General features: G+C 50.1%; 5 protein-coding genes across 7 annotated transcripts in view; 4 read left to right on the top strand and 1 right to left on the bottom strand.

Moving 5' to 3' along the window:
* Positions 1-3,277, top strand: part of Dchs1 (dachsous cadherin-related 1) — a 33,163-nt gene extending 29,886 nt beyond the window's left edge. Inside the window, exon 21 of the mRNA XM_051192564.1 lies at positions 187-3,277. Coding sequence (XP_051048521.1) covers positions 187-2,798 — 2,612 coding nt within the window. The 3' untranslated portion in view covers positions 2,799-3,277. The remainder of the gene's footprint in view (positions 1-186) is intronic.
* Positions 3,278-3,966: 689 nt separating this feature from the next.
* Tpp1 (tripeptidyl peptidase 1) lies at positions 3,967-9,538 on the top strand. The gene is made up of 13 exons (XM_051192557.1): positions 3,967-4,071; positions 4,185-4,256; positions 4,512-4,651; positions 5,949-6,099; positions 6,290-6,417; positions 6,561-6,739; positions 6,849-7,047; positions 7,195-7,383; positions 7,619-7,688; positions 7,893-8,013; positions 8,123-8,281; positions 8,450-8,575; positions 8,750-9,538. The coding sequence occupies exons 1-13, from the start codon at positions 3,989-3,991 to the stop codon at positions 8,888-8,890; spliced, it is 1,758 nt and encodes a 585-aa protein (XP_051048514.1). The 5' UTR covers positions 3,967-3,988; the 3' UTR covers positions 8,891-9,538.
* Positions 9,539-11,323: 1,785 nt separating this feature from the next.
* Positions 11,324-12,614, top strand: Taf10 (TATA-box binding protein associated factor 10). Its single transcript, XM_051192562.1, has 5 exons — positions 11,324-11,592; positions 11,690-11,844; positions 11,998-12,062; positions 12,162-12,276; positions 12,444-12,614. The coding sequence occupies exons 1-5, from the start codon at positions 11,361-11,363 to the stop codon at positions 12,531-12,533; spliced, it is 657 nt and encodes a 218-aa protein (XP_051048519.1). The 5' UTR covers positions 11,324-11,360; the 3' UTR covers positions 12,534-12,614.
* Ilk (integrin linked kinase) lies at positions 12,583-18,854 on the bottom strand. Its single transcript, XM_051192558.1, has 13 exons — positions 18,711-18,854; positions 18,178-18,313; positions 15,117-15,282; positions 14,887-14,982; positions 14,615-14,711; positions 14,441-14,524; positions 14,260-14,345; positions 14,012-14,121; positions 13,786-13,913; positions 13,590-13,711; positions 13,406-13,505; positions 13,166-13,296; positions 12,583-12,991 (listed from the first exon to the last, which is right to left on the bottom strand). The coding sequence occupies exons 2-13, from the start codon at positions 18,264-18,266 to the stop codon at positions 12,842-12,844; spliced, it is 1,359 nt and encodes a 452-aa protein (XP_051048515.1). The 5' UTR covers positions 18,267-18,313; positions 18,711-18,854; the 3' UTR covers positions 12,583-12,841.
* An 80-nt stretch (positions 18,855-18,934) lies between these two features.
* Positions 18,935-22,285, top strand: part of Rrp8 (ribosomal RNA processing 8) — a 46,097-nt gene continuing 42,746 nt past the window's right edge. For 2 of the 3 annotated variants that reach the window (XR_007835015.1, XM_051192559.1), the window contains exons 1-6: positions 18,935-19,118; positions 20,347-20,695; positions 21,002-21,458; positions 21,564-21,693; positions 21,802-21,908; positions 21,989-22,085. Coding sequence is in view for 2 of the 3 variants with exons in the window: in XM_051192559.1 (XP_051048516.1) it covers positions 19,020-19,118; positions 20,347-20,695; positions 21,002-21,458; positions 21,564-21,693; positions 21,802-21,908; positions 21,989-22,085 (1,239 nt within the window). In the remaining variant the exon portion in view is untranslated. The remainder of the gene's footprint in view (positions 19,119-20,346; positions 20,696-21,001; positions 21,459-21,563; positions 21,694-21,801; positions 21,909-21,988; positions 22,086-22,285) is intronic. The other variant, XM_051192560.1, reaches the window with a different exon arrangement.

Raw genomic sequence — 22,285 nt, 5'->3', positions numbered from 1 at the left:
AGGTCCCTCCTGACTGTATGTCTAGAAGCTGTTTCCTGAGCTCTGAGTACCTGAGGACATGGCTTACTGTTCCAGTGCTCCTAGGAGTCTGACTCTCCAAGCCATGCCTAGACTCTGGAGAACTGTTCTTGTTGCCTCATTGACATTATTGAATGCTTATTTCCTTCCCTGCCCTTCTTGTCTCAGGAACTCTATTCACAACAGCAGGAGCAGTAGCCTTGGACCATGAGGGGCCAGGAATGGTGGATGTGGTGCTGGAAGCGCGAGACCATGGGACTCCAGGCCGAGTTGCACGGGCCACAGTGCATGTGCAGCTTCAGGACCAGAATGACTATGCCCCGAGCTTCACGCTACCACACTACCGTGTTGCTGTGTCTGAAGATTTGCCCCCTGGTTCCACCCTGCTCACCCTGGAGGCCACAGATGCTGATGGAAGCCGCACCCATGCCACTGTGGACTACAGCATCATCAGTGGCAATCGGGGCCGAGTCTTCCAGCTGGAACCCCGGCTGGCTGAGGCTGGGGAGGGTGTTGGACCAGGTCCTCAGGCATTGGGCTGCCTCGTGTTGCTTGAGCCTCTAGACTTTGAAAGCCTGACACAGTACAATCTAACTGTGGCTGCAACTGATCGGGGACAGCCACCCCGCAGTTCAGCCGTGCCAGTGACGGTCACTGTACTGGATGTCAATGATAACCCACCTGTCTTTTCCCGAGCATCCTACCGTGTGACAGTACCTGAGGACATGCCTGTTGGAGCTGAGCTATTGCATGTGGAGGCTTCTGATGCTGACCCTGGACCTCATGGCCTTGTGCGTTTTACCCTCAGCTCGGGTGACCCTTTGGGGCTCTTTGAGCTGGATGAGAATTCTGGCACTTTGCGTCTGGCCCATCCTCTGGACTGTGAAACCCAGGCTCGGCACCAGCTTGTGGTGCAGGCAGCTGATCCTGCCGGAACACACTTTGCTTTGGTACCAGTAACAGTTGAGGTTCAGGATGTGAATGACCATGGTCCAGCCTTCCCCTTGAACCTGCTCAGCACTAGCCTTGCTGAGAACCAGCCTCCAGGCACTCTTGTGACCACACTACATGCAATAGATGGGGATGCTGGGACTTTTGGTAGACTTCAATACAGCCTGTTGGAAACAGTGCCAGGGTCTGAAGGTCGTGAGGCATTTTCACTGAACAGCTCAACAGGGGAACTGCGGGCACGGGTGCCCTTTGACTATGAGCACACAGGAAGCTTCCGTCTGCTGGTGGGTGCTGCTGATGCTGGGAATCTCTCAGCCTCTGTCACTGTGTCAGTGCTGGTTACTGGAGAAGATGAATATGACCCTGTATTCCTGGCTCCAACTTTCCATTTCCAAGTGCCAGAAGGTGCCCAGCGTGGCCACAGCCTGGGTCATGTGCAGGCCACAGATGAGGATGGGGGTGCTGATGGCCTGGTGCTCTATTCGCTGGCTACCTCTTCCCCCTATTTTGGTATCAACCAGACGACAGGTGCTTTGTACCTGCGAGTGGACAGTCGGGCACCAGGAAGTGGAACAACCACCTCTGGGGGCGGGGGCCGAACTCGACGCGAAGCACCTCGGGAGTTAAGGCTGGAGGTGGTAGCAAGAGGGCCTCTGCCTGGGTCCCGGAGTGCCACGGTGCCTGTGACTGTGGATATCACCCACACTGCTCTGGGTTTGGCACCTGACCTCAACTTGCTATTGGTGGGAGCTGTGGCAGCCTCTTTGGGAGTTGTGGTGGTACTTGCTCTGGCAGCTCTGGTCCTGGGCCTTGTTCGGGCACGGAACCGCAAGGCTGAGGCAGCCCCTGGCCCGATGTCACAAGCAGCACCCATAGCCAGTAGCTCATTACAGAAGCTGGGCCGGGATCCCCCGAGTCCACCACCCTCTGAACACTTGTATCATCAGACTCTCCCCAGCTATGGTGGGCCAGGAGCTGGAGGACCCTATCCTCGTGGTGGCTCCCTGGACCCTTCACATTCAAGTGGCCGCGGCTCAGCAGAGGCTGCAGAAGATGACGAGATCCGCATGATCAATGAGTTTCCCCGGGTGGCCAGTGTTGCCTCCTCCCTGGCTGCTCGAGGCCCTGATTCAGGCATCCAGCAGGATGCAGATGGACTGAGTGACACATCCTGTGAGCCTCCTGCCCCTGACACCTGGTATAAGGGCCGAAAGGCAGGGTTGCTGCTGCCAGGTGCAGGAGCCACTCTGTACCGCGAGGAGGGACCTCCATCTACTGCTACAGCTTTCCTGGGGGGCTGTGGCCTGAGCCCTGCACCCACTGGGGACTATGGCTTCCCAGCAGATGGAAAGCCATGTGTAGCTGGTGCTCTGACAGCCATCGTAGCTGGTGAGGAAGAGCTCCGTGGCAGCTATAACTGGGACTACCTGTTGAGCTGGTGCCCTCAATTCCAGCCTTTGGCCAGTGTCTTCACAGAGATAGCTCGGCTCAAGGATGAAGCGCGGCCATGTCCTCCTGCTCCCCGTATTGACCCGCCACCCCTCATCACAGCTGTGGCCCACCCAGGAGCCAAGTCTGTACCCCCAAAACCTGCAAGCACAGCTGCAGCCCGGGCCATCTTCCCACCAGCTTCTCACCGCTCTCCCATCAGCCATGAAGGTTCCTTGTCCTCCGCGGCCATGTCTCCCAGCTTCTCACCCTCACTGTCTCCTTTGGCTGCTCGTTCCCCTGTTGTCTCACCATTCGGGGTAGCCCAGGGCCCCTCAGCTTCAGCACTCAGCACAGAGTCTGGCCTGGAGCCGCCTGATGACACAGAGCTGCGCATCTAGCTGTGGCCCTAACTGGGCCCCGACCTGGGATACGTACAGTGTCCCCAAAGCAGGCCCCATTCTCAGCCTGCCCTGGGCCGCCTCAGACCATGACTGGCCATGGGGAGGCTACCACCAGTCCCCATCTCTCCATCCCAAACTCTTGCAGTTGGGACAGGTCCCACATTTCACCCCAGTCTTCTGAGCACTAGGACCACGGAGGGTCTGTTGGTCACTGACCTGTGGGGACATATATCCAGTGTGGGGAGAAATAAGAATGAGGCAACAGCCTTGGTTTCTCTTCAGCCAATACTTCCTGTCCTGCACCAGCACCCTGCAAATGGAGCTGAGACTTTATTTATTGGGGTGTAGGAGGATGGGGGAGGTCCCTCCAACCTGTTAGGTCCCAACTTCTTTGGGTTCCTCTGACACCCCTGCCCCTGCCCAGAACAAGTGCCAATTCTCACTCTGGAGCCTTAATAAACTGCAGTTTGTATCCAGCCTCCGGCTCTGTTCTGTCAGGGTAACCACAAGTCACCTGGAATAGTACTGTGGATGCCTGGGTTACATACAGAGGGATGGAATGTATCTGGACATCTGGAGAAGGCTGACACTGGGAGCTCAGGAGCCTAGCCTTGGTCTCTCCGAACTCCCCCCCCCCCCAACTTGGGCAAGAACTCAGATGTAGTAGTTTCCTGGAAACACTGGCTGAATAGAGAGAACTCAAGGGTTCTAAGCCTGAGGGTCCAGAAAACATAGGGGTGGTTACAAGAGTGGACAAGTGAAGAGGTCCTCAACCCTGTCCATATATATATATAATATATATATATTATATATATATATCTCCAAGAACTATAAAATGTAAAATGTCCACATTAATAAGATCTCACTTTGTTGAGAGTCTTTGTCAGGTCAGTCTCAGCTACATGATTTGCTTGCTTTCACTCCCACGTATGAGGTAGGTTGCTTTTAAATTAAAAAAAAAAAAAAAAAAAACTAAGCTCTGAGAACTTAGTTTTCTAATACTGCACAGCCAGGTGTAGCCCACACCTATGGACCATCACAGCTCACTCCTTTGTGATTCCTGGAGAGACAGACTTGGGTAGCAGGTGAAGAGCCCTAGGCTCACTCAGTACAGTCCAGGAGGTGAGCTCAAAACAGCTCACTTGGGAGGGAGGAGTCAGCAACGTCACTAGTTACCAGGCAGGAAGATGGAGGAGGTGACAGACAGTGCTCATGTGACTTGTCACATGACTTCAGATCAGCCGAAATCTAAAATGGGACGCCAAACCTGGTGAGAAATTGAAGTGGGGAGGGTAGCTAAAGGGGATTACATTAGAGGGGTTACATGTAGAGGGGATACAGTGGTGATCCGCTCCTGATAAAACCCACATGCTGTTCCTGCAGCCTCCTAGGGCTCCTTGCTCTCGTCATCACTGGCCAATGCACTTATAGCCCTGAGCCGGACCAGCGGTGGATGTGAGTTGATTTAGTACTGTCTGTGCCTTCCCCATACCCTTCTCTGTGGCCACTGACTTGGTCCTAGCCTTCCTCACCCTTATACTGTTACAGTGCTCTCTAGCCTTACCAGCCACTCTGCCTTAACCTCCTCTGAAACTTACCTGCATCTGGGATCCCACCCAAAGTCTCAGTTTTTAATCCCAAACCCTCCATGATCTGGATGGAATTCCCATCTATGACCTAACCAAGTCATATATATCCCTGACCCTGCAGGCTTCCCCCAGGCTGGGTGTCTCTGGGCCGCGTGGACCCTGAAGAAGAGCTGAGTCTCACTTTTGCCCTGAAACAGCAGAACCTGGAAAGACTCTCGGAGCTGGTGCAGGCTGTGTCGGATCCCAGCTCTCCTCAATATGGTGCCTATCAGAAGTGGGGGCAGGAAGCGGGAGGCAGGGACAGGCAGGCATTGGCTGATGCAGATCATGTAGGGTCATGTTTCTGGTATGACACAAATGGCAGTAACACACCCCAAATCTTCCACCCGAGTTCTTCAGTCTTAAAAAGTAATTAACAAATCTAGGCCTAGTAATCCTAGCTTCTCAAGCTAAAACAGGAAGATTTTTGAATCCAAGGCCTGCCTGCCTGTGTAGCAAGACTGTCAAGAATTTTTAAGTGTTTTTGTTTGTTTGTTTGTTTTGGCGGGGTGGGGTGAGGGCTTAGTTAGCTCAATGGTAGGGTACTCACCTAGCATGTGTAAAAAACCCTAGATTCAGTTTCCAGTAAGATGAGTGTAGGGGTGTAGTAGATGTGTTTAAGAACATGTTTTATAATCAGATCTAGATTAAAATTTTGACTTCTACTTACTAGCTACCAAATGGAGAAATAGCACTTAGTATGTATAAGTGATTATCAGATCATGATCCTTCCCCCGATGTTGTATCTACTCCTACTTTCTCTGTTCCAATACTGAAGTTGCTAGTTGAACTCCTAAATTGTCTTTGGATTAATCCATCCTGGCCATCCCTCTTACCACCAACACAGTTGTTTATCCTCTCTCTTGGACTCCTGCCCAGCACCCTGACTGGTTTGCAGTTTCCTTTCCTTTGCCCTATTCCCCAGAGTACTCCCCACACTATTCCAGAGCGTTCTCTTTGATGGTCGTGCTCGATTGGATCCTTCCCCTGCTTAAAGTCCTGCATGGTGAGGCAAGTGTGTGTGTGTGTGTGTGTGTGTGTGTGTGTGTGTGTGTGTATTTTGTGAGTCTGTGTGTATTTTGTGAGTGTGTGTGTGTAGAATGGAAGAATGGAGGTGGGGAGGGGCATCCTCAGATCACCCAAGAAGCTTCTCCTTGCATGCAGGAAAGAATGACTCACATTATGTTGTTTAAAAGAAACAAGTATGAAGATCTGAGCTAAATTAGATAGTTCTGTGTTATTGGCTCCAAAAGTTTGGAAAAAAAGTTTTGAAGATAAGCTTAAAGTGGGGCATTTAAAGTTTATTAGCCTCCTTGAATTTCTGTGACTGTGGTAGTACATGCTGTGTACTGGCCATGACATTCCAAGTCTCTCCAGCCTTCTCTCTCCTTATACTTCCAATATAACTATCATCTACACAATCCTCCTTGGGAAGTCTTGATGTCTACTGACTGAGGTCCAAACAAGCAACCCAGGAGAGCCACTAATCAAGATAAGGTCCTCTTTTGAATCCCTGCAGGAAAGTACCTAACCCTAGAAGATGTAGCTGAGCTGGTCCAACCATCACCACTGACCCTGAGCACAGTCCAAAAATGGCTCTTGGCAGCTGGAGCCCGGAACTGCCATTCAGTGACCACACAGGACTTTCTGACTTGCTGGTTGAGTGTTTGGTGAGAAATAATGATTGCCCCATGGAGTTAATTGTCCCACCAAAGAGACAAAATACCCCCAAAGGAGGAAGTTGAAAGCTTGCTGAGAGCCTGTGGGTATAACTAATGCACGAGGGGATGATGACTGGCTGCTTAGTGGAGCTCAGGCCACTTCTGCTCCCCTCCATGATTCCTGTTTTCTGACTTCCAGGCAGGCTGAGCTGCTGCTCCCTGGGGCTGAGTTTCATCGCTATGTGGGGGGACCTGCAGAGACCCATGTTGTAAGGTCCCCACATCCCTACCAGCTCCCCCAGGCCTTGGCCCCTCATGTGGACTTTGGTAAACCCAATGGGATTGGTGGAGGTTGGGGAAGGCAGATCTAGAGGCTAGAGTTTAAATGCCTAAGAGGCATAGGGTGTTGCCAGTAGTAAAGTAAGTGGGAGTGTCTGTAAGCCTTCCTTAAACCTGACTCCTTTACACAGTAGGGGGACTGCACCGTTTTCCCCCTACATCATCTCTGAGACAACGCCCTGAGCCACAGGGAGTCAAAACTGTTGGCTTGCACCTGGGAGTGACTCCATCTGTGCTCCGTCAGCGATACAACCTGACAGCACAAGATGTGGGCTCTGGCACCACCAACAATAGCCAGGCCTGTGCCCAGGTGAGTCACGCAAAGCCCTGGGGTCCTCCCAACCTCAAGATATCGTTAGGGCCTTACTATCCTGGGCCCCACTCTCTGATCCATGATCCCTGATTTGACTGTTCCACAGTTCCTGGAACAATATTTCCATGACTCAGATTTGACTGAGTTCATGCGCCTGTTCGGTGGCAGTTTTGCACACCAGGCATCAGTGGCCAGAGTGGTCGGAAAACAGGGACGAGGCCGAGCTGGGATCGAGGCCAGTCTAGATGTGGAATACCTGATGAGTGCTGGTGCCAACATCTCCACTTGGGTCTACAGTAGCCCTGGTATTGCTAAGAGAATTAGTTGGGGGGTGGGGTAGGGAATGGGCTTGTGCAGGCTGTTGATCTCTGCTTCATTTTATTGAGGGGATGCAGGTAGAGTCTGGCAATTCTTCAGTGACCACCCATATTCCTTCTTTTAAAACAATCCAGGCCGGCATGAGGCACAGGAGCCCTTCTTGCAGTGGCTCCTGCTTCTCAGCAATGAGTCAACCTTGCCACATGTACATACTGTGAGTTACGGAGATGATGAAGACTCCCTCAGCAGCACTTACATCCAGAGAGTCAACACTGAGTTCATGAAGGCTGCTGCTCGGGGTCTCACCCTACTTTTTGCCTCAGGTAACCTTCTACCCTAAACTTAGGCTTCCCACCTATCCAATGGACATGTTGCCCCAACTGACACTTCAGCCTGGTTTCTGCCTCATAATAGAAATTCAGAACCTTAACAGGGACTGACATGACCTGTAAACTCTGACCTGCAATAAGAGGTGACACCTACATTTCTTCTCTGCCATATTAGCCTACTCCCCAAGCTCTCGCCAACTAATCTGAGTATTTAATCTGTCTCTCCCAGGTGACACTGGAGCTGGGTGTTGGTCTGTCTCTGGAAAACACAAGTTCCGTCCTAGCTTCCCTGCCTCTAGGTAAGTACCCCTCAAATCTTTCACTTATGGCTTTGACCCCACCAGGTGCTGCTATGGCTCAGCCTTCAGCTTTACCTGTCTCTCAGTAAACACTGTATGCAGGTTTTTATAGTCTTACTCCCTTTTGCAGTAAGACCCAGACCACACCCACCCTCCACACATCTTGGAGTCACCCACTATCTGTGAATACTGTCTTCTCTTTAGCCCCTATGTCACTACCGTGGGTGGCACCTCCTTCAGGAATCCATTCCAAATCACAAATGAAGTAGTTGACTATATCAGTGGTGGAGGCTTCAGCAATGTTTTCCCACAGCCTTCATACCAGGTTTGTGCGTGTTCAAGTGGATATATGGAGGATGGGGGTGGGGATCCTCAGTCCAGCAGTCAGCTGAACAGGCTGCTGACCAATACTCACACTCAGAAATGTCCTTCAGGAGGAAGCAGTGGCCAAATTCTTGAAGTCCAGCTCTCACCTACCACCATCTAGTTACTTCAATGCTAGTGGCCGTGCCTACCCAGATGTTGCTGCACTTTCTGATGGCTACTGGGTAGTCAGCAACAAGGTCCCCATTCCATGGGTATCTGGAACCTCGGTGAGAATCAGCTTGGCTCTGAAACTTCTCTTCAGGAACTACCCTCACTCATTTACGTATAAAGTCTTGCACCCCTGACTCCTTAGACTTCTGACCTTTGCAAGCATCATTCCTCAAAAGTCTAATCACTCTGAAACCCTGACCTATTCTTGCATCTCCATCTTGCAGGCCTCTACTCCAGTGTTTGGGGGAATTTTATCCTTGATAAATGAACACAGAATCCTCAATGGCCGCCCCCCTCTTGGCTTTCTTAATCCAAGGCTCTATCAGCAGCATGGAGCAGGACTCTTTGATGTAAGTGTTAGAGGACAGAAGCTGGATGTTGTCAGAGAATATGGGGAAGGATGATAAGAACTTGGGACACTTTTGCTATATGGGATTGCCTCTATGATATGAGTATAAATAAGGTGTTGTCTAAGAATATGGGTACCAGCAGGCCCAGATCTGATGTCCACCACCTCCTCCCAGGTAACCCATGGCTGCCACGAGTCCTGTCTGAATGAAGAAGTGGAGGGTCAGGGTTTCTGCTCTGGTCCTGGCTGGGATCCTGTGACAGGTTGGGGAACACCCAACTTCCCAGCTCTACTGAAGACTCTACTCAACCCTTGACCCTTTCCTGCTGGGAAAGTAGAATTGTCCCCTGTTCTACAAGAGAAGGATTAGTCCCTTATTCTGCCTCAATGGAAGCCCTGCTAAACTCTCAACTCTTGCCTCCTGCAGACATCTTTCCCTAACCCTCAAATGCTGTGAGCAGGACTTGACTCCCAACCCTACTGTGCTGCATCAAACTCAGGTCTCCTAACTCAACAAGATGCTATAACCAGCTTATTTTTTTTTTTGACTCTTCCCCATTTCTTCTTCCTCTTTCCAACTTGAGATGTGAAAGGAAGATGAGGAGGTTGTCTCGCATTACTGATACTAGCAGGTCCGTCCGGAACTTACCACCTCTGCACTGACTGTATGCTCTATTTCTCTTCAAGTTTCCTTCTCAATTCACTGGAATAAGACCTTTGCACTAATTGTTTAGTCCTTCTTCTCCTGGCACTGAGGTGCAATGGTCTCCCTGATATTTTATCCAGTATGCACTTCTTTAATCTTTGTTTTTTGTTTTGTTTTGTTTTGTTTGTTTGTTTTTCAAGAACAGATTGCCAACAATCTCATATTCTAAAGAAAGTAAAACATTTGTAAACTCAAAGTGTTTTAAATATGTTCTCATTGGTAAAATTTCTCAACAAAATAAACAGGCCATTAAAAATGAATGTCACCTTTAAATTTTGCTTCAACAACAAAAAAAAATTTTTTTTTCAAAGCAGGGTTTCTCTATATTGTTTTGGAGCCTGTCCTGGAACTAGCTCTGTAGACCAGGCTGGCCTCAAACTCACAGAAATCCGCCTGCCTCTGCTGCCCAGGTGCTGGGATTAAAGGCATTTGCCACCAATGCCTGGCAGTAATTTTTTTTTAATTTACATTTAATTTCCCCCTTTTTGGCTACAGTAAAGCAACATTTGGTTTTTATTTCAGCTGGTAGATATTTGCAAACATCTAGCTTCTGTGAGCCTGGGTTTTCGCTCTTTTCATCAGTTCCCTGTTCACCCTTTCTCCTTAGCTACCAGTGCATACCCACTCTAACCACACCGGCTAGCCTCCTTTTCTGCTACCTCCTGGGATTCGGGTGTTCTTCATTGCTCCAGCCTTAATTTTTTGCTCTCATTTCATTCATCGTCATTCAAACACATCACTGACATCTATACCCACAGTGATTGATACCTCAAATGTGAGATACCTCAATACTTCATCTTCCTCCTACCTAAACCTCAGCTATTTCATTTCTTGGTATATGATACAATGCCTCTTTCAAAACCTACAACCCTTAGCTCTCATTTTCTTTTTCACCCCATTAACTTCAACCAACAAGTTTTACTGACTTTACCTTTCAAATACATCTTCAGCTGGTGTGGTGGTGCTCACCTTTAATCCCAGCCCTCACGGGGCAGAGGCAGGCAAGTCTCTGTGAGTTCTAGGCCATCCTGGTCTACATAGAGAGTTCCAGGCAAGCCAGGGCTACATAGTGAGAACCAGCCTCAAAAATAGCGCGCACACACACACACACACACACACACACACACACCACACACACCCTCACCACACACACCCTCACCTCTTCGTCTCCATTGCTACTGCATTAGCTTTGAGCCCATGTTGTTTTCCACTAAACTGCAGGAAGCACTTGGGGTGGGGAGCCACTCCCAAAGCCCCTCAACATTCTTGACTTTCTACCCATGGGCAAGATAAAGCAGTGTATTTACTTGTACAAACTCTTCAAAAATTACTGAGTAAAAGTCAGGGGCATTGAAACATGCCTTAAAAATCAGGGAATAAACGTTGATACTGACACTTGGAATTAGGCAGCTGATGTTAGCTCCCTTTCTTCCTTGCACTGTTCCTACATGTAGCTGGGAAACTTCCATATAGAATTGAAATTGCCAGTTTGTTTGCTTTCCTTTCCTAGACTGTTGCTAGTGAATCAGAATCTTATCCTACTTAACGTTGTATCCCTAGGTCTAGGCCAGTAGTTGGCAAATATGAATTAAATAAATGACTGTTGAACTGCCGTTGTGCTTCACTCACTGTGACTTTAGCATGTCATTTCTTCAGGGTGGGTGGGTTGGTGGGATAGTCACCAAATCCACTACAACCCTTAAATGGCTGAGTAAGGGAACTACAAAGAATAAAGCCTGTCAGGAGACTGGTAGTGAAGAAATGTCTCTAATCGTTGAGTCCCCAAGCAAAGTCTGTGCACACATGTGAAGTGTGCAGTCTCGGATGCTCTCCGGCCCCACTCGGGCGGGGGTTGAGCCGCGGGTTTAAAGCCATAATCTCTCACAGTTCGCCTCAGCCTTGTAGGTTACACCTAATCTACCCACAGCCAACCAGAGGTCGCCTGCTGCGGCGGCGGCTTCAGAGCCTGCCAGCCGCAGGCCTGCCTAGAGTGGTGGGCGGGAACTGTGACGTCACGCGGCGTGCGCCTGGGCGAGCGGAAGCGGAAGCGGCTCTGTTCGCCGCCTCTCCCACCAGCCCCATGAGCTGCAGCGGCTCCGGCGCGGACCCCGAGGCGGCGCCGGCCTGTGCCGCCTCGGTCGCGGGTCCGGCGCCCCCGGTGTCGGCTCCCGCCGCGCTGCCCACCAGCACAGCCGCGGAGAACAAAGCCAGTCCCGCGGGGACAGCAGGGGGGCCCGGGACTGGGGCCGCCGCTACGGGGACGGGCCCCGTGGCGGCGCGAGCCGGGGAGCCGGCGGAGCGGCGCGGCCCGGGTGAGCGCCGGGCCGAGGGAGGGAGGGGGGCAGTCGCGGACTGGGCCCCGCGGCGCGGGGACCCCTGCTCTTCTCACCCCCGGTTGTTCTCTCTCAGCTTCGGTGGCAGCGGGCGGCGCGGCTCCCCCTGAAGGGGCGATGTCTAACGGGGTTTACGCCCTGCCGAGCGCGGCCAACGGAGAAGTGAAGCCTGTAGTGTCCAGCACGCCTCTGGTGGATTTCTTGATGCAGCTGGAGGATTACACGCCTACGGTGGGCTTCCCTCCTGAATAAGGCCATCTGGCTCGCAGTCGTGTCTTTCAAGAGTCCTCTTTTCTACACTGCTAGCTCTTTTTATTCCTCCTTCCCACCCGCGCTGCATCGGGTCAGGGCTAATACTGACCGCTGTTCAATTTGATTTCTCAGATTCCAGATGCAGTGACTGGTTATTACCTGAACCGTGCTGGCTTTGAAGCTTCAGACCCACGCATGTGAGTAGTAAACTCAGGGCAGGTTAGACTGTTGAGTGCTGGGTGCAGTTTGTTATATGTCCCATTACGTCTCCCCCCCCCCCCCCAACTTTTGTCTAGAATTCGGCTCATCTCACTTGCTGCCCAGAAATTCATCTCAGATATTGCCAACGACGCTCTACAGCACTGCAAAATGAAGGGTACAGCCTCTGGCAGCTCCCGGAGCAAGAGCAAGGTGTGAAAGGAGGCTCATCTTCCACAGCAGTATAGGCTTAACCTATCCTGAAACCCGTTTGGGGAAGCAGCATCCTAGGGGAGGTATTGGGCCTACTCAGGGTTTCCCACAAGGGGATAGAATCTGGGATTACTGTGCTCAGCTGGTGGTCTTCCCTCTTTCCATAGGATCGCAAGTACACCCTAACCATGGAGGACTTGACCCCTGCCCTCAGCGAATATGGTATCAATGTGAAGAAGCCGCACTACTTCACCTGAGCCACCTAACCCAGATGTATTTGTCTTTCCCTCTGTCCCCACACCAGCCTGTTTTCATAATAAACTTTATTGTGACAGGCAGGGCTTATCCCTCCCATGTTGGGAGACATCATGTGGCAAGTGACAAAGCTCTGAGCCAAGCCCCTTTTGGGGCTACAGTGGTAGGAATGGGAGCAGGGATGAGCCCCATAATTGGGGTAGTACCATGATTGGAGATGGGAGACAACCAGAGGCCTTCAGCTTTGGGGAAGTACACTCCCCCAACCGTGTTTTGACACCTCTGGAGTCTGGGCAGGGACCATCCAGTCCTACTTGTCTTGCATCTTCTCCAAGATAGGCACAATCATGTCAAATTTGGGTCGCTTTGCAGGGTCTTCATTCATGCAAATCTTCATGAGCTTACACACATGTGGGGAAATACCTGGTGGAATGGTAGGCCGAAGGCCTTCCAGTGCCACCTGGAAAGTACAAGGAACAAGGTGAACTTCAGAATTGGAATTGATCATATGATAAAAAAAACTTTTGACCCTTCAATGGGGTTACTATATATCCGTACAAATTGTGAGAAGAGCTTACCACAGTGATTGTCAGCACCACTACCCCTATACAAGTGTGTGCAGGTCTGTGCTCACCTTCATTCCGATCTCCATATTTGAGAGGTCAGCAAAGGGTACCTCTCGTGTCACCAGTTCCCACAGAAGCACTGCAAAGCTCCACATGTCTGCTGAGCGTCTGTTTGTGTCTTCAGGTTTCTTCTGCAGGGCTGGAAGGAATAGGGCTTACTGTTCCAGCTGCCTAGCCTGTCCTGTCTGCCTCTTCTACTGTTACTTCGCTGGTTCTTCTCAATTTCCCAACATGATGCCTTCACCTACCTTCAGGGGCCACCCAGGCAGGTGCATACATGCGCCCAGGGCACTGGAAGGAAAACTTGACATCAGCCATGCTGATTCGAGCAGTCATATCTTCATCGATCTGAGGAAGAAAAGTTCAAAAAGGTGGGCCCTATTGTAGGCATGCAGAGGGTTTCGGGAACCAGTAATGAACTTGTGGACTCACCATTACACTACGGCTGTTTAGTGCATGTCGAGGTATGAGAGGCTCTAGTGTGTGGAGAAAAGCCATACCTCTTGCCATGTCCAAAGCAAACTTTACAGCCTGGCTCTGGTCCACAACGAAATCTAACAGGAAGTAAGAATACTGTAGAGTTTACCACCCCTATTTTAGCCCTCCCCAACAAGGCCAGCATCCTTACTGGTGCCTTCGTGTAGTACATTGTAGAGAGATCCATATGGCATCCAGTGTGTGATGAGGGTTGGGTGGGGAGCTGGTGGAGCCTGGCAAGCACCTAGCACTGGAAGCACGTTTGGATGTGAGAAAATCCTGGGAGAGGGAGAGAGTGGTAAGACCCAACAGAATTTCCCTTTTCAGTACTATCTGGGGTTCCTTAGAAACAACAGCTTCCACTTTTGCTGTCCCACCTGAGCCGGGGACACTCTTCATTGAAGTCTCTGCTTTTCCTTGTACTCCAGTCTCGAACCTTCAGCACCTTCACTACAATGTCGTTACCCTGCCAGCGGCCTTTCCATAGCTGAAGGACAGGTGGAGGTTAGGAGGCATTAGCTCAGGCTATACTATTTTCTTTCCATTAACTGGAAGAAAACTTTAGAGACACAGAGTAGCAGTTTGTGAGTGTTAGAGAGGGAGGGGCAAGAAGGGCAGGGATCACCTCTCCAGAATGATTTTCGTTGAGCTTTGCCAGAAAGTTGAGCTGTTTGAAGTCAATACCGGAGTGTTTGTTCAGGGTCCCATTTCCTAAGAATATGGGCAGGTCAGGTACCCAGCTTCACCCTAACCCACCTCGCCCAGAATCCTGTATTACAGCCCTTCCCCCCACAGTAATGACTCACGGGGCCGAGTGCGAGTGGTCCCCTTCCAGAATGTGTCCTTGTATGGAATTCGGTTGAGATTCTGGCCCATCTTCTCTGCCCGTTCTGGGGAGGAAAAACAGTCTTAGCCTTAATTGTGGTATACAGGGAAGAGATGGAAGACAAGAGGACAGGAGCCAGGGGTAGGGAATGAACCTCGGAGAAGCTCTCTAAGGGGTGCCTTGGCTTTGTCAACAGGCATCTCTCCGTACTTGTTACAGATGCTTACAAGAGCCCCGTTAGCCACCAGGTCCTGAAAAGAAATGGTTTTATTTAGGGGGCCTCTGTTAACTGTCAGTTACAAGCAAGCATGAACAGAGATGCAGTGTACCATCCTGTGTCACACGGTAGGACTGACAAGATGGGTTGATGGTTCCATGCTCAATTTGTTTCCCACTCATCCTAGGACTTGAGATCTGAGTACTTACCTCTGCCACCTGGTCTTGACCCCAGAAGCAGGCATAGTGAAGGGGCACATTCCCGTGCTCATTCACTGCATTGATGTCAGCTTTGTATTGCAACAGCTGTGCCCCATGGCCAAGAAAAGAAAAGAACAGTCCCAAATGAGGTATTTGTTTCTAGGCATGAGGAAAGGGAGAATAGTATACATTCTCCATATGACAGTGCCTGTTCTTGACCTCACTTTGTGTGGGTGTACCTTCTGTACGATGTCACGGTGTCCATGACTGGCTGCCAGGTGCAGGGGGGTATCATCCCCACGATTCATCACATTGATCCGTGCTCCCCGCATGATCAGCATTTCAACCACTGCTGAGCGGCCTTCTCGGCAGGCCCAGTGCAAGGGGGAGAAGCCGTGATCATCCCTTTGAGAAAGGCATAGACACTGCTGAAGTTGAAAGTTGGGAGGGACAAAAGCTTTGATGGTAGAGTTCTATACTCACTGAAAAGGCTTGTCTCTCTAGTACTTAGCTCTTATGTCAGCAATTCACAAAGTTCAATTCAGACTCCCCCTTGAGCTTCACACCCAGTCACTTAGATGTCCCAACAACTGTAAGGTTTATTACTTTAATGACCATCTCCTAGAACCTCTTCCTAGCACTTCTTCATTAGGTGATAGCACTCTTCCTGTGTTCTTTGGCTTCTGCTGCCTCCTTGTTTGACAGTATTAGGAGTCAAACCCAGGGCCTTGTACATACTTGGCGCATGCTGTACCACTATGCTGTATCTTCAGCTCACAGATCCTTAGCAACACCTGTAATCCTTTGTTTCCACTGCTTCTTGTGTCTCTTCTTACTGTAGATTTACACTGGACTGTCTTGCCTGTTAGATCATATGCTTGAGGACAGCCTGACAGCTGATATTCTTTCTATGTAGGTTAATGGGAGAGGGGCATTTGGAGAAGGCAGGCCATAACTTAGGAGCGGGAAAAAACTTACTATTTGGCTTTGGTATTGTAACTAACATCTAAAAATGGAATGGAATTAAAATGTTTTGGAGGGATATAGTGACAAGGAAACATGCTTTTGATTACTGCTGAGGCAGATAACACAAAACAGGATTTTCCTACTTACACACAAAAGAAAACATAAATGGAAGCTTTAAAATAAAACTATCTGATTTGTATTTCCGTTCCCTAAGAACATGTATTTTATAAGGAAAAGTGTACAAACAAAACATTTAGGTGGGCTGGGTCAAACTGACAGCCTGGAGCCATAAAAGGAGATTCCCTCCAGTCCAGAGATGCAGATCTAAGGGGTGGAACAGGGGGCGGTCTGTGGTTTAGGCCTGCAGCCTCTGGATGCCTTAGTGCTGTGGTCACTTCCTGTGAGGGGGGCTGGAGGAGGGGCCTTGAGCTGATCCAGACTTGGTCACCCAGAATCCCCCAACAGCTGAAGGAGGTATGTAGCTTTAAAAAAAAAAAATTGTTCCTCCAGTTTGCCCTCATCTGTTAACACAATCAGAAAAAAAAAAAAAAAAAAAACCTTTCCCCAGGATGTGAGTATATCCCTTGCTATCAGTCTTGTCTCCCAGACTTTTCATATGTTCTGACCTAACAGCCTCCAGCAGTCTTGGCCTCAGAGTAAACCCAAGTTTGAGAACAAAAATAAATGCACTGAATTTTGCCTACTGTCACCCCAGGGCCTAGATTACTATCTCAAGAAAACCTGTAGGGAATTAACCACCACCACCAACACACCCTATCCCCTCAAGTCACCAAATCTTTCTGGTTTCCCTAACAATAGCCTTTCACCTTTTGACAGCAAGGAATCTTCCAAAATGCCACTCCCACTGGACAACAGCCTAAACTATTTCCTTACCAACAAAACATGGCTCAGTGTGTACCAGAGCATACAAGTCATGTGAAAAATGAAAAAACTGAATATTACAGAGAAATAACACAGCCTAAAGGGAGTTGGTGAAACCTGGCCTAGGACAACCAAAAAAAGTACACTCTTCTAGTCACACATGGTGATAGCAAACTGAAAACCTAGCACTCAGGAGCCTGAGGCAGTAGGATGGAGAGTTGAAGGCCACTCTGAACTACAAGACACCCTGTCTCCAAAAGCAAGTGAAAACTACCTACTAAACTTTTCCAACAATGCTTTTCTTGCTTTCCTGTATCAGCCAGCGTTTTAGAAAGTGTTCATATTTTCTCTGTTTCCTCACTTCTAGTTCACTTTTCTCCCTTCCAGAAGCCTGCCATCTCGAGGGCACTGATTATGTTTGATATAAAAACTCTAGCAACCACCACTGGTGGTGTTCCTTATTTAAAGGAACCCAGTATAATGCAGTTTCCTGTTCTCTGCAATTTCATTTACAAGATCAAATATAACCTAAACGTAATAACTTAAGATACTCATTCATGTTTTTAACTTCTCAGAAGCTCATGCTACAAGTGACCAGTCTTCTTTAATTAAACATTCTCTAATCTTAATTCATTTTCCTATTTCTCCTTCAGATGGTTGATCCCTGTCAGACAGGCTTCTAATCCTCTGCCTTAATTTTTTACTCTTCTGAGGTACTATTTTTTTCACACTACAGAATCTTCAGATACCACATTTAAATGATAATTTGCAGTGTCTTGGTCTCCCAGTCAGACCTCTCCTGAACTTCAAATCTACATAACCAACAACCTGCCCAACATTTCCCAGTTGTTGTAGTGTCACCATAACTTTATCAGTCCAGATGGAACATCAGCAACTTCCAAGTATCCAAATGCCCAAACCTCACAAACCCCAGGTCATCTTTATTACCTTCAGTTTTCATGCCAAGTCAACCAGTTCATCCTTATAACTCTGGGAGAATTTCATCACTCCTAGTTTTTCAACTGTCCCAATTCTAGTCCAAAACATCACTTCGAGGCAACTTCCAGGATGATATTAGACAAATGGGCAGTCTCATCGATACACAGCTTCAGAACTTTGCTTACAGGCATCTGTCCTTTTCCACTTCTATCCAACGCTCTAGGGCACAGAAACCTATTCTCCAACCATATGTCATTCCAGGCAATTTCCTGGCACTCTGGTCTGCGTTTGACACAGAGGCTGCAAAGCAACCCGGAACCCCCGATTGTGAAGCTTAGTTTAAAAATTCAGTTCAGACACAGCTTCCTCTATGTAGATCCCCCCTCCAACAGTCTCTGCTTACTACTCCTCACACTGGCTAACAAAGTCAGCTGCCCCCGCCCGACATTAACACCCCACGTAGCAGAGAAGGGACTGATAGCCTTTCTCTCACTCTCCAGCGCTTCAGCTCACCCCTGATTGAGGTCGTTCTCTGTGTTGTCCAGCCACAAGCGCACCGCCACCGCGTTGCCCTCCCGGCACTGAGTAAAAATGTCGTCCATAGCAGCGTCCCAGCACTGAGACCCGGGACTGGAGAAGCCTTGGGGGACTGCAGGAAAGCAGAGACAAGAGGATGAGTTCTGCTCTGTTTTCTGCAGAACAGAGGTGTCTGCGCTGGGATGGGGGGCTAGGCGTTGCGAGAGTGACAGTGGTTGTCTGTGAAGGACTTTGAGCAGCGGGACGACCACTGGGCGCGAAGTGGTCGGGGTGTGGCAGTGTAGGAGGGACTTTGCTAACCTCCTGAGTCGGTGTCTGTAGGCACCGAGTCCCGACCCGCGAGCACGGCTGGGGGGAGGGGAGGGGGGGGACAAGCTGCAAGCACCCGGAGTTGGGGACAGAGGTCCTTCGCGGGCGGCCCCGGCTCCCAGTTCCTAACTGCTGCAGAGATCGCAGAGACAGGTTTGCAGGACCAACGTGGGGCAGGGCGCAGAGACACCCGCACTCACCGGGACTCCGGCCGCAGGCGCCTTCTCCGGGGAACTCCCGTCCGGCCGCGCCCGCCGCCCGGCCCCGCCCCGCCCCGGCCCTCTCCGGCCAGAGCGGGTCACCGTCCCTCCCTTCCGACCTCCTACTGCCTCTCTAGCTCTCCAGCAGCTGCACTCGATGGTGCTCTGCTCCGCGCTGGCCGCTCTAGCCACCACAGGCTTTCACTCGGTGGCTTCCGGCTGGATTTGGTCAGGTTTCAACACTAGGATTCCCTGACGGGCTTTGCACGTGGCTGCGGCGTGTGCTCGGCGATCCTGCAGTCCACTGGCATGTTCGAGGAGCCGGAATGGGCCGAGGCGGCCCCAGCAGCCGTGGGCCTCAGTCCCGCAACAATAGAGACTCGGCCAGCGACTGCCCCGCCAGTCAAGGTGAGCGGCCGGGGACTGGGCTGTTTGAGGGCGAAACCGACTCCACCCCCCCACCCTCACCCCCACCCCTCACCCCCGCGCCCCCAGCCGCCCCTGTCCGTGCTGGGGAGAAGGAGAGATTGCAGTGCTGTCGTGGATCGGGATGGAGGGAGTTCGGAAACTCCTCCCCCCCCCAAAAAAAAAACTGACCTTTAAAATACAGTTGGCGAGAAGTTGGTGCGGAGAAGAACGTGGAAGAACGTAGAAAAACGTGGAGAAATCCGGGGGACAGCAACACACAACATAGGAATGCGGGGTCCGGAGGGTGGAGCACAAGAATAAATGAAGGCTTGAAAAGTAAAGTTTCATACACTCAGGGTAGAAGTTAATGGAGTTGTTTTAGCAATGGAGTGGTTTCATTGCATTTTCTGTCATCAGGCATCACTTTATACTGGAGATCAGTTCCAGGACTTCAGCATGATAAACAAGCATTCACCACTCAGCTGCATCCCCAGCCTGAAAAGGTTATTATTTACACTGTAGAAAGTATATTGGACACAGTCAAAGCAGGTGGCAGGGCGGGTTATCAGAATCACTATTTTTAAAAGGTACGGGGAACCCAGAACTTCCGAGGTGAATGCCTGTCCGAGGATCAGCTGCAGGACTTGAACAATAAGTCAGCTTCCCAGAAAACAGGTCTTTTCCTTTGAGCCTCATCCGATGTGAGAACTTCTGTACCTCCTTAGGGTGTTTCTGACCTTTAAGTCAGCCCAGGATGTTGTTTTCATCTCTGTAGCCCATCATTCTAATGCAGGCAGCTGGCCTGCCTATGTGTAGCCTCATCCTATCAGGCTATTACCTCTACAGCAGTGAGGAACATCTTTAATAGACATGTGTGATGTTGTTTTTCCTGTTTCAAGAAACCTCTCGGGTGCTCCTGGAATGCTATCAGCTGTGGTCTTGGTGTTTGTGACCTTAGCACATTCCTCTAAGGAGCATCACCTGACAATCCTTTACACATTTTAAAAAGCAGGGTAGAAGCATGTTGACACTCTCCAGTTTCCCAGAGCTTGGGATTGCAGCTTGAAAGTTCTAGGCTTGGCAGACTTTATAACAAACACATTAAACTGGCTGAGAAGAATCACCAGTATCTCTCCTTTCTTATTCTCCAGACCTCATCCATTCTCATGGGCCTGGAGAGAGACCTCATCCATTCTCACACCTACTTGCATCCCTTGTTTACCTCCAGGGCCGCAAGCGCCGCCATCTCTTGGCCACATTACGGGCTCTGGAAGCAGCATCTCTTTCCCAGAAATCCCCCAGCCCACCTGGCAGTGATTCTGAGGAGGAGGAGGAGGTAGGAAGGAAGAAGAAGTACCTCCAAAAGCCCTCACTTGCCCACGCCTTGAAGGAAAGAAAAAGGAAATGTCAAAAACAGGTACCATCTGTCAGTGACTCTGAGAACAAGGAAATAGAAAGGAAGTGCCAGAGACAAACTCTTCTTGGTGGGGTATCTGCTGAAGAAAAAGGAAAGAGGAAGTGCCAGAAATATTCTCATTCACACCCAACCCAGCACCTGAACAGTGTTGACCATACAGGTACCTACTGGGGACGAGGGTGGAAGGGTGGGAGGGGGCCTGTGAGCTGACTGCATAGATGACAAAGGTCTCTCTTTATCTCTGTCTCTGTCTCTCTCTCTCTCTATATATATATATGTATATATATATTTATATATACACCCCCCCCACACACACACACTCAGAGACAGACACTCACACACATACAGGCTGGATGGTAAAAAGCACTTCTATCCAGGCCACAGACTTTGCCTTACAGACAAGGGAATAGACAAGATGGTTTGCTGTGCCTTTCAAGCCTCAAATGCCTTCTCATCTTCCTCTCAGCAGTTCACAATGCTATGACAAGTACTGCTACAGTTGACCCACCCAAGCCAAGCTCTGAGTCCACATCCTGTAACTCCTCACATACCCTGAGCCGCAGACAGTGGCGGAACCGGCAGAAGAATAAGCGGAAGCACAAGAACAAGTTTCGGCCACTTCAGACACCAGACCAGGTTCCTCCCATGGCTTCCACAGAGGAGCCTGAGGTGCCTCCTGCCCCACAGTCAGACAGTCAACAGACTAGAGCCGGGGCTCTGCGAGCACGCATGACACAGCGGCTGGATGGGGCCCGATTTCGATACCTTAATGAACAGTTGTACTCAGGGCCCAGCAGTGCTGCCCAACGGCTCTTCCAGGAAGACCCCGAGGCTTTTCTCCTCTATCACCGAGGCTTTCAGAAACAAGTGAAGAAGTGGCCACTGCACCCGGTGGATCGTATTGCCAAAGATCTGCGACAGAAGTAATGGGAGGTGGACAGGGGCTATGGAGCATGTGAGGGTGAAGTGGGTGGTCAAGGACTTAGATCAGACCAGTATATGACCCCTTCCTTCCCCTCCGCTTGCAGGCCTGCATCCTTGGTGGTAGCTGACTTTGGCTGCGGAGATTGCCGTCTGGCTTCAAGTATTCGGAACCCTGTGCACTGTTTTGACTTGGCCTCTCTGGATCCCAGGGTCACTGTATGTGACATGGCCCAGGTAAGCACCTCTGTGTATCTGGCCTGTGGTTTCCTAGCCCTTTCAGCGCTTGGTGCTGAATGTCCCTTTACAATGTCATGTGCTCCATCTAATACCCTTCATTGTCAGGTACCTCTGGAGGATGAATCTGTGGATGTGGCTGTGTTTTGCCTTTCACTAATGGGAACTAACATTAGGGACTTCCTTGAGGAGGCAAATCGAGTGCTAAAGCCGGGGTGAGTCTCTAGGACATGGATGAATTTTTGTGTGCATGTATGTGTTTCCATCTGTACTCATGAATTCCTCCTTTTCCCAGGGGTCTGCTCAAAGTAGCTGAAGTCAGCAGCCGCTTTGAGGACATTAGGACCTTTTTGGGGGCTGTGACCAAACTTGGCTTTAAGGTCATCTACAAGGTGAGGATTCCAAGAAGTCTGCCTTTTTTGTTTTTGTCCTTTTCTGGGTAATGGTGTTCAGGAAGGAGACTGTAGCCAAAGAGATAGACATTTTGCTCTTTCAAGGAAAAACTCTGGGAGGAGCTATAGGAAGCTCTCTGAGCTGGGGAAACTCATAAAGAGGCATGACTGAGGTCAGGATTTTTAGCTCATTGGTGTTT

The sequence above is a fragment of the Phodopus roborovskii genome, unplaced genomic scaffold (genome assembly GCF_943737965.1).
Source record: "Phodopus roborovskii unplaced genomic scaffold, PHOROB, whole genome shotgun sequence".
Lineage (NCBI taxonomy): Eukaryota > Metazoa > Chordata > Mammalia > Rodentia > Cricetidae > Phodopus > Phodopus roborovskii.
Note: the sequence above shows the minus strand (reverse complement) of the source record. Positions and strands in the feature narration are given on the sequence as shown.

Excerpts from the sequence above, each read along its gene's own strand:
- Tpp1 (XM_051192557.1), top strand. The coding sequence starts at position 3,989 with ATGGAGGAGGTGACAGACAGTGCTCATGTGACTTGTCACATGACTTCA. Across the intron at positions 6,740-6,848 it reads ATAGCCAGGCCTGTGCCCAG|TTCCTGGAACAATATTTCCA; the intron begins GTGAGTCACGCA and ends ACTGTTCCACAG. Across the intron at positions 8,014-8,122 it reads TCCCACAGCCTTCATACCAG|GAGGAAGCAGTGGCCAAATT; the intron begins GTTTGTGCGTGT and ends AATGTCCTTCAG.
- Taf10 (XM_051192562.1), top strand. The coding sequence starts at position 11,361 with ATGAGCTGCAGCGGCTCCGGCGCGGACCCCGAGGCGGCGCCGGCCTGT. Across the intron at positions 11,845-11,997 it reads TGGAGGATTACACGCCTACG|ATTCCAGATGCAGTGACTGG; the intron begins GTGGGCTTCCCT and ends TTGATTTCTCAG. Across the intron at positions 12,063-12,161 it reads GAAGCTTCAGACCCACGCAT|AATTCGGCTCATCTCACTTG; the intron begins GTGAGTAGTAAA and ends ACTTTTGTCTAG.
- Ilk (XM_051192558.1), bottom strand. The coding sequence starts at position 18,266 with ATGGACGACATTTTTACTCAGTGCCGGGAGGGCAACGCGGTGGCGGTG. Across the intron at positions 14,712-14,886 it reads GTCAAGACCAGGTGGCAGAG|GACCTGGTGGCTAACGGGGC; the intron begins GTAAGTACTCAG and ends ATTTCTTTTCAG. Across the intron at positions 13,506-13,589 it reads TAAACAGCCGTAGTGTAATG|ATCGATGAAGATATGACTGC; the intron begins GTGAGTCCACAA and ends TTTCTTCCTCAG.